At 34.1% G+C, this 10,955-nt stretch overlaps 1 protein-coding gene and 1 long non-coding RNA gene across 3 annotated transcripts; both read left to right on the top strand.

Moving 5' to 3' along the window:
* The first annotated feature begins 155 nt into the window (after nt 1-155).
* Nucleotides 156-3,414, top strand: LOC112291459 (voltage-dependent chloride channel 1, chloroplastic). The gene is made up of 4 exons (XM_024538869.1): nt 156-245; nt 575-629; nt 1,102-1,130; nt 2,413-3,414. Exons 1-4 carry the CDS (start codon nt 156-158, stop codon nt 3,412-3,414), a joined length of 1,176 nt encoding a protein of 391 aa, XP_024394637.1.
* Nucleotides 3,415-7,384: 3,970 nt separating this feature from the next.
* On the top strand, nt 7,385-9,360 carry LOC141046159 (uncharacterized). 2 transcript variants are annotated; one of them, XR_016506254.1, is made up of 3 exons: nt 7,385-7,516; nt 7,684-7,785; nt 8,377-9,360. It is a non-coding gene; the product is annotated as an uncharacterized LOC141046159 (long non-coding RNA). The 2 variants fall into 2 exon arrangements; XR_012218887.2 differs by lacking the exon at nt 7,385-7,516 and having other exon boundaries at nt 7,655-7,785; nt 8,377-8,434; nt 8,678-9,360.
* Nucleotides 9,361-10,955: the final 1,595 nt, after the last annotated feature.

Consider the following 10,955-nt stretch of genomic DNA (forward strand, 5'->3'; position numbering starts at 1 on the left):
TTCAGATCTTTCTCTTGATTCACATGGCAGTTTTTTTCAACTTCTTTGTTTAGTAAAGTGGATAGTTACATATATTTGTTTTACATATATTGGTTTCAACCAGTGCACCCACCTCAAAGAAAGAAACCAGTCATCTACGTCAAACTAGATTTTGCATGTTCTGGAAACATCCTAGTGGTCGAACTGCATCGTCTGAGGGATTCGTGATCAAACCTCCAGATTCTGTACAACAGGAGCAGCAGAGTGTCTGCAGGGTCTTTGGTCTATTACTGAAGCGGGAGTCTCAGAAGTTAATAAACATTCCTGGCTACTCTACATGTTATCTTAGACGTTGACATTGCCATTGACGTTCGACAAGCAGCCTCAAGCACTGTGTGTTTAGTGTGTTGTAAGCAAGCTCTGACGGCTCTAAAGCTGGACAAGTTTCTCAAGAATTGTGGTTTAAGCTAAACACTCGGCGGCTCGTAATTATCCAAGCATCCCCCTAGTTCTTCATACCGACCAAGTATCCTTGTTGCTTCCTCCCCACGCCACTTTCATGGGGTCAAATTCCGTTGAACTACTGGTGATCCAGGTGGACACCGCTGGTTTTAGCTTATTATTCCATCCCAATGCACTCTCCCATAAGCGTACACTGAATAGTTTACTTATCAAATGGGACTTTCCCTGCGAACTTTTCCGATGCAATCTTTCACCTCAGGATTGCTTGATGAGAATACTGCCTGCCTGCCTGGTTACTTCTGCCATTGCCAACTCTCTCTCAATGCTTACTATGAGTTGTCAAATGCTCATGCAACATGAAACCAAAACTCATAACTGAGATGGGGTAGGTTTGCAAACTGATTGATCTTGCAACTTGGTGAGTGTGTTCGTGTGTATGTGTGTGTGTGTGTATACTTTTGTTGTGCTGGTTGGGGAATTTTAGTAGTGGATGTGAATATGCTCTTGGACATAACCATGACATTGAAATACAAAATTCATGTCTGTGTGTGGATGTAGATTGCAATGTACGTGACAAAATGAAGTCCCGTTGCCAAGGTCAATATTGGATTGTAATTATACTGTGCACATGGATTGGGATTGTGTCTGTATTTGTTGCAGATAAAGTTAGTGATGAAAAAGTGGCTTGGGTTTGATGTTTGCCATATTTTGGTTGGAAAACTTGAGACGATTTAGAATTTTGTGAGGTTTTTGTTGAAGCACAAAATAGGAAGGAGTGTAAAATTTCGAAACACACGAGATAGTGCAATTCAATGCTCCTAAGGTCATACACTTTGGTAACAAGTCCTTATCAACAAGTAACATTGTGCAGATAGAGATTTTAACTGTTGCAATGTGAAGTTTGGAAGTGTGATTTTTAAAGCAAGTAATAATATGTATTCTTAATAAGAAAAATAGAGATAATATAGATTCTTTTGAAGATATATATATTTCTTGTTTTCTGAAATTTCATTAAAATTTATTAAATTTATTTCTACCAAATTAATTTTGTGAATGGCTCTTACCATAATCTACATTAGAAACTAAATACTGATTCTCTTTTATTATTTAAAGCACACAACAAACAACCATATATTTATTAATAATTCTGATCTTCAGTAATCTTAATTTTTCATTGATAAACGAATTTTGTTTTTACTGTAAAAATATTAAAAAGAACCTTGTAACAATACTTTTGAAAGCATATATATATATATATATATATAGATATATATTTTTACATACTTGTTGAGTAATACTTTATTCATGTCATTTGAAATTCAATTTTTTTAAGGATAAAAAGATAAACTAAAATAAAAAATTACTCCAAATATTTTCTTAAATGAATGGTTTTCAAATTATTTGCAAATTACAATGAAACATTAATTATCACTCTTAGCCATTATCACTTTATTCTTGGACAGATTCAACATTTGTTTTAAGGTGTTTTGGGCAAATAACTTGTACTGAATATTGGTTGATTTCTATGTGTATTGTTTAAATAGCTGATTGTGTTGTGGTTTATTGCCTCTAAAAATTCTAAAATTAGTTATAAAATTAAATAAGGTCATAACATATGTATATATATATATATATATATATATACATACATACATATACACACATACACACTGAAAAAAAAAAAAAAAAAAAGGGCTCTAAGCTTGAATGTAAAGGTCAAGTAGTTTTATTCTTTTTGATTTGGTGCATCATATCTTCACTAATTTTGCATCTTGCACATAAATGCAGTTTACTAATTAATAAGTAAAATTTAAAATAAAACATTAGTTTAATAAATTTTGCAAAATATTTTATATGAACTTATAATTTTCTTACAATTAAGAAATCTTATAATTAGTGAGTCAATTATAATTAGTGAGTCAATTAATTAGATGCGTAAGTTTTTCTTGCAAAAGCGGGTGTCTGTTTCAGGGAGAAACCAGTAAGGGTGGTGTTAGTGGTGGTGGTGGTGGTGGTTCAGTTACCTTGGAGTTTTTTTCTTTCAAAAATGCATCGCAACGCAGTGTATGGGCACGCCGAATGGGGTTGCACAAATCATCGTGGAGGCATGGTCGCCACATCCAGACGGCTTTCTCCACTGGCGTGATCTCTTCCATCATCCCACGAGTGTTCTTCTGCACACTCATCTCTGTGCTCGTCACCATATTCAACCATGCAGTGATGGAAGGTGTGCTGCCTCACTGGGTTCCTTCACTGCGCGTGCCTACGCTTCCCATGTCCCTCACCGCTCCCGTTCTCTCCTTGTTACTCGTCTTCCGCACTAATTCCTCTTACAACAGGTTGGATGAGGCAAGGAAAGCATGGGGCTCGAATGTGAACCGGACCCGAGATGTGTCCAGGCAAGCGCTCTCATGGATCTGCGACCCCGACGATGCAGACAAACTGCAGAGTCTGCTGCGTCATATTAAGGCATTCTCTTACTGCCTCAAGGATCACTTGACGCAGGAGAATTTGCTGCAAGAAGAGCTGGCGAGAGTGCTCGAGCCGAGAGAGGTGGAACTTGTGCTCAAGTCCAGCCATCGTCCCAACTACGTGCTGCATGTGATGTCGGACACTATCAAACACTGCAGGATATCGAAATGGGAAAGCAAGAGCATGGACAGGAATATCACCCAGTTTCACGATAATGTGGGTGCCTGTGAGCGGCTCTTCAAGACTCCCATTCCAGTGGCTTACACGAGGATGATCTCCAGGTTTCTCTCGATCTGGCACTTCCTTCTTCCTTTAGCGCTTTGGAACTCTTGCCGCTGGCTCACCATCCCTGTCACATTCGTGAGTGGGGTGGGGCTTTTTTGCATTGAGGAAGTGGGTGTGCTGATCGAGGACCCTTCTACATCCTTGCTCTGTTGTCAATCAGCGATGGCATTTCCTCAGCTGTGGATGGCCTCTGCTCGGCTCATGAAGGAGCTCTGAAGATGTGGAGCTCTGCTATGTGTCCGGGAATGTGCAAAATGATCCAGGATCAAGACGAAGTGGTTGTGATCGCTGGCACGGAGGAGTCAAGGGATTCAGTTGCATCATCGGCAGATTATTATGATCGTGAGAAAATATGACACGGCGAAGTGGTACTCTAGAATCACTGGTTCATGCTGAAAGTGAACTCTCAACATTTAAGAACTTCTCAGGATTTTGAAAAATTAGTTACTGAGAATATCTGTGTACGTCGGTAGTTTTTCTTTCTTTCTTTTATCTTCTTCTTCTTCTTTAAATTAGCAAAAAAAAAAAAATTAAAGAATGCTCACAAGGATGGTACTGATATCTTATAAAGCTTTCACCTAATTACCTGGTTGAACTAACTCGCAAACAAAACAGCAGTTGTAAAGTATTTGAAGTTAACTACACCAACGATGCCATTATGGATCGTTCTAATCCTGTATTCTATAACTTTATATAAAGATCGCAAGTTAATGTGAAGTATCACTTCATGGCTATTGCACATTGCCTCTCCTTGTGGCTGCTATTGTGTGAGTCAGTGCTGCGATATTCGTTGTATTCGATGGGATCATGCCTTATCATGTCCGTGAGTCCTAGGCACTACGAATGGTTACAGAGTCAAAAAGTTTCATTATTAAAAAAAAAAACACTTGAAAGAGAGAGTGCTTTTTATTAATTTGATGAAACTCTTCGTTCCTTACTTTGATCATACCACCAAGCGTTTTGAGTGTTGAATCTTAAGAAGTTTGACCCTTGTTGAGTAACTTGATGCGGCTTCAGTGGGTACTCACCGAGCTACCAGTTGACGTCTTTGGAGACTACACTTGAGCCCAGTTTGTTGATGTGGGGCATCGGGTATTGCTCTTCTTTTCAGCTCATAGGAGGCTTTAAATTGTGAATTGATGAAGAGCTCTTAATAAACATCATTATAATTCTCCTAAATTACTTACAACGTCGCATGATTTAAGGATGGTATTTTTAGTGGAAATACCAGGGGAGTGAGGGGTTTGGATTAATGGAGACGAGGTGAATGCCTACGCAAGAAAAAGAAACATAACATCCTCGTCAAATGCCAAAGCATTATGTCGTTTAAAACCACAGTTTAACGGAATCTTGGATGTCCCTGTTTCCGTTCAATGTCGTTGGTCTTACGTTGTTCATTGGGTCATGTGCTGAATAACTTGTCTAGTTTTTACAAATGTAATCCAAATCTCGAAACATTTGCAGGCTTGATAATACAACAGACGGTATTACACCAGACATAAGACGTGGGGGGGAAAGGGGGGGGGGATGGAAAAAATATAAAAATACAAAGGAAAAAAAGGACAGAAATTACTTGCTGCTCCTTCACGGTGTGAGCAATTCATTTGGAACCGTGCAAAGTAGTTAAAAAACTTGTATGGTGAAAACTATCTTTCAAATGCATGCCTATCAAGGCAATCGCAGCAGGAATTAAACTAATCGTATTGCCTGAATAAATATCTCGAGCCTCATTAGTGTCGGACGATAGCAAAAAACGTGAAGGTCCACAGTTTCAAACTGTGTGCGAATTCCATTACCAAAAAATGAGGACGAAGTGCACAATTGAGATAGTTGTGAGCACCTTACGTAAAATTCCTCTATCACAGAGTAGAATATTCTAGTTTGGGACCAGCCTGGTTCTAGAAGACGTACAATTGCATAATATGTCTCCTCATGTCGGCCACTTCCATGCCCATTCTATCAATGTAGACAACTGTTTTTTAATTTGTGTCCTTCCATAAGAAAACCTTTGTTTACAAAACGTGGTGCAAATGCCTGCTGGTCGCAGATTGATTCTATAAATGCAACCAATTGCTTGAAATCAAGACGTGCAGTTGTTCAAGGGTGTGGTTGCCATATTACGAAGATACATAATAATTCCACTCTGTAGCTTCCTGCATATACAGAGAGATCTGTCTCATGGATAAACTCCACCTCGTAGCACAAGATCGTAGAGTAAAGAGACGCTTATGCTGCTTCGAAGTGTCTTAGCAGTTATTTTAGAGTCTGTGCCGCTAATCTCATGAGCAGTATGGAATCCAAACTAAGAACCATGCAAAAAACCGCAGTAGCGTGTTTCCTCACATGCAAAGCGTGTTTATGTTCAAGGGAATGTATTGCATATCAAAGCAGAGTCCCGGTGGCGGATTTATCCAAAGCGGCCAGCAGGCAAAAAAACAGTCCGTGCACATAATATTTGTTTGTGTTTTTGGGAGTTGTAGCTGTCTCTCTGCGCGATTACCTGAAGAACTATTCCTTGTGGGGTGGTTGTACACCTGGTTGTAGTGGGCGCGTGCCGAAAGATCTCCACCTCCTTGTGGTGCACGCAACGTTTCATACTTACCAAACAGTGGATTTATGTTGCACAGCACAATGTGCAATCAATCCAAAACCAGCTGGGGCTCCCAAACTAGCGGAATACAACATCTGAATGATCTATCTTGTCGGTGTTATTGGACCACCCACTAATCCCACACACTAATCGGACGTGTGTCATGGCGTTTTACAACCTTCACAAAAGAGGGTCTCATTTAGTTCGTACACTACTACTATTACTTTTAACTAGTGCTTATAGAATAGGCCGGTTGACCCCAACAACAGAGAGATAATCCCTCCTCATTCATGCAGGGAAACTGATTTGGTAGCCTGGGTACGGTTCCGTTCACCCCCCTCCCCCCCTTTTGCGATTGATTCCCTTGCATTAATATATATATATATATATATATATATATCGCTGCTTCATTTACGCTACTTTTGAAATTCTTCAGCATTGCTGAGCTTACCTTCTTCAATTCCACCATCGCTGCGTTGATTCTTAGCTTCGCTGGGGACGCACACTCCTCATGAAGTTGTACTTCGTGATGAGAAATTCATCATCTTCCCTCCTGCACAACTTTTTCAGCATCTAATTCTTCAACGATCTTATCAGCAGCTAAAACCCAATCCCCGGAATTTCAACCGTGGAGGGAGGGGTTTACCTCGGTTGAAATTTGCAACAACGTGTGAGTGAATTGTTGTTCGTGATCCTTGACCTACTTCCTTCAAAACCTAGATTACGAATTCAGCTAAAATTATCAAAAATTAATACAAAACCGCCTTTACAATGAACATCTCGTTCCAAAACCTATCCAACCTAGGCCGATCTGTGCCTTTGCAAAACTACGTAAGGAAGGATAGCTTTTGGCCTATGCAAACAAGCTCTTTTGAGCTGTCTGCTATAACGTTGAATGTTCAATTTCTACACTTCAACGGGGAGTAACTTGTACGCAAAAATGTGACTCTTCACCTATGATGTAATGGAAAAAAATATTATATATTCTGGTATGAATAAGTTGTAATTGCCGTTCGAAAGGCTTGACGCAGTCTGCAATGAGCTTTCTCCGCGTTGTTCAATGAAATCTGTTATGATACGCAAGGATATAAAAGGCTTGACAAACTCAAACGCCGAAAGCAACACACACAGTGAAATCGGTGAAGAATTTGCCCTTCCCTCTCTTCGAATCCAACTGCGACAACCTGAAAGGCATGGAGCCAAGACCGCTTCAGTTGTGCCCCCCTCGCCACAAGAGAGTCGTGCCATAACGTATCATCACAATCCACTTTTCACCAGGACTATTGCTCACATCTTTTGCGAAAATGAAGACAAATGTTGTTTTCCAGTCTTACTCACTGCATGGCTTATTGCCAAAGGGTGTGATCAATCTCTTCACAGGATACCACCAGCTTCGTCGGTGGCTGTGTCTCCTCGCTCACTGAAACTGCCGACCACCCCTCGTTATCAATTTTTTCCGGGTTTGCTAGCCACAATTCTCAGCCTCTCATTTCCATTTGGAAGAAACGCAGTGGAGAAAAATATCACTTGTGGTTGCGGACAATCTTAGGGCCGATGAAGGTCTGTGAGCCTCCACCACCATATCCACGACCTCAGCAAGATGCTGCTTCCACAGCGCCTTGTCAAATCCTTTACCGACAGATAACGATGATTCCTGGATTGATTTGACGGTGGTGATATCTGCACACCGATGCAGGCAGTTTCCACAATGGCTTTCTATTCACAAAGGTTAGACCCACCCACACGAGGGCAAGGCCTGGCTGTCTTCACGTCTGCACAACGAAAGTGAGTGTGTTAGAACTGGGTTCGGCAATCTGTGTGTTTTGCATATTGTGCACGCACTGATATCAGTCGTTCAAAGTGTGAAAAAATTGGGGGTGAGGGTTATAATTTAGAATTGCAGCCAGTGCATCGACTTGGAGGTGCTCTTTGCGTTATTATGGAGATGCACAAGCCCTCCGTTTTCCGACTCTCCGAAGCACGTTCGCAGCCTCTTGGTAACCATTCTAGTGTGCACATCTATCTATCAATCGATATATATATATATATATATATATATAAATATATGTCTATCTGTGAGTCAGTCTGTACGTATATATATATATATATATATCTTTGTGTGTGTGTGTATGGATTTGTGAGTAGACCATCAATAGGCCGATACTTGTTTTCTATTCATTAGATCAGTAACTGGGACTTTGTCACTGCATTGCTTGGATCTTAAGTCTACACTGTGAAAATGGGTGCGAATTGATCACCATGATATAGTGTTGCTTCTGCTAAATAATTAGTACAGTTGCGTTGAAAGGATTTTGGTTTTGGTTATGAGAATATATGGCATTATGGCTGTTCCTTAGAGAGACATTGATCTGACTTTGAATAATTTGGCTGTGTTTAGATGCGTGATTTGATTTTGCTTGTTTCACTATATATAAAAATATGTATATTTAGTTCTTTTAAAAAAAATGACAGATATTCTTGAGTACGTAGTGAATGAAATAAAGTTTTGAATTTTGAGTGTTTCTTGTTTTTATTTCATTATTGAGATTAAAAAGCAGACATCATTTTTTTTTTATTGATTATATCAGATGCAGATTGTTTAGAAAACACTCTTATAGAAGTTTTCAAAAATATTCAACTAAGATGGTAAAATGATTTTCAAAATTTAACTGTGTTTCCTATATATACTTTTTTCTTTCTTAAACAAAAAAAACCCGGAATAATCAGTGTAGAATTTTTTAATTTAATTTAATTAAAAACCAAATACATAATATGTAATCTTAAATTTTATTTAAAAACTAAAAATATATTTAGTAAAAATTACGTTGTTAACTATTATTCTTTTCCAGCAATGACTAAGATTTTTTTATTTTTAAAATATCCATTCAGTGTATGGATCATCATTTAAAAGCACAAAACAATTTGTGAGAACAATTTGTAGATTGCAGTTGATTGAAGTTTCAACTCCTTTTGACATCACTAAAGATTCGACTTGTAATCCAAAGTGACTACATCATTATCGTTACATAAACTACTCTTAAAAATTAAACTTGTATAAGATTTCAGCAGAATAACTTAATGAAATAAATGACAAATTCAAATTTTCACTTTAAGTGAAAAATCATTTTAAAATTCTAGTATTTACTCATTTATTTTGAATATGTGATTGTAAAAGGATCTAATTTTCCATGGTAAAATTTCATTACCAAAATTAATAATATGGATTTTGGGATGTAAGCATCCAATTTTATCTCAAAAGTATGTACTGGACTAGCTTTTATAATTAATCTATATGAATATATGCTTCATATAATTTTATCATTATTAATTTTGGATAGAAAAGTCAAAAAATAAAAAATAAAACAAAGGAAGTTGTGAAAAAAGTCCTTAAAATATTAAAATACTAAAACATGTTCGTTTGTATTGCATATATTAGAATCTCAAAATACAAAAATAAGTAACAAATAGAACCAATATTATTTCAAATCACCAGATTGTTAATATATATATATATATATATATAAAAGATATATGTATGTGCAATTGTGTTTATTACCCATTTATAAGTTAGTAAAAAACTACCAACATTAAACATCTATTATAAAATTTCGTTACCTTAAATAATGCATATGAAAACTGACTTGAATTCCCCTTTTGCAGTTTGGATAGGTGAAAAAAACAAACAGGTCTGTATGGTTAGTAATCAGACGTCTGTGTACTTGAAGGAATGACAAAATGGATCTATTAGCAAATAATTACGTTTTTTACTATTAATATCCTGTATATAATGATTTCAACATGTTATTAAAATCAAACTAACCAGATAATGAAACAACTTTTGAGGGACAAAAATCATAAATTATACAAGTTCTAAAGTAACACACAACAACCAATTAATTTTAATAATAAATTTATAAGAAGAAGAATTTATGAACTAAAAATAATCCAAATTTTACCAAAAAATAAATCATGGTAAATACATAAATTAATAAAAATAAAATTTATTATTATGATGTTTTATTTTTAAAAACTTTCATCTTGAAGTTTGAATTAAATTGTTTTATTCTACATGTAGAATAATTAAATATATATATATATATATATATATATATATATTTAAATATTTCTACAGTTATTTTTTATCTTTGAGAATTTATGACCTATCTGAAAAATAATAGTATATGAAATTTCTTGACATAAATGGAATTGTTATTAAGAGCTAAAATTAATCTTTCCTATTTTATGTATACATGAATTTAAGGAAGCAATTAATATTGAACTCTAATGAATAAACATAGATAAACATAGATTATATATATATATGTTTTTTTCCTTTATCAAATAGATAACATAATGTTTAAACTAATCTATATTTTGTAAAAACCAAATTATATTAATGTAAACAAATAAGTTAGAATAAAATATTTATTCATAAATAAAAAAAATTATATAATATATTTATATTATATATAAATAATATATATATATATATATGAATATATATGAATATATATAAATATATATGAATATATATAAATATATATGAATATACATAAATATATATGAATATATAAAAATATATATAAATATATAAAAATATATATGAATATATATCAAGATATATCAATATATATCAATATATATAAATATATATAAATATATATAAATATATATAAATATATATAAATATATATAAATATATATAAATATATATAAATATATATAAATATATATAAATATATATAAATATATATAAATATATATAAATATATATAAATATATATAAATATATATAAATATATATAAATATATATAAATATATATAAATATATATAAATATATATAAATATATATAAATATATATAAATATATATAAATATATATAAATATATATAAATATATATAAATATATATAAATATATATAAATATATATAAATATATATAAATATATATAAATATATATAAAGATATATCAATATATATCAATATATATAAATATATATCAATATATATCAATATATAGAAATATATATAAATATATATCAATATATAGAAATATATATAAATATATATCAATATATATAAATATATATATATATATATATATAAATATATATATATATATATATAAATATATATAAATATATATAAATATACATAAATATA

This window comes from Physcomitrium patens, chromosome 14 (assembly GCF_059467195.1).
Source record: "Physcomitrium patens ecotype Gransden chromosome 14, ASM5946719v1, whole genome shotgun sequence".
NCBI lineage: Eukaryota > Viridiplantae > Streptophyta > Bryopsida > Funariales > Funariaceae > Physcomitrium > Physcomitrium patens.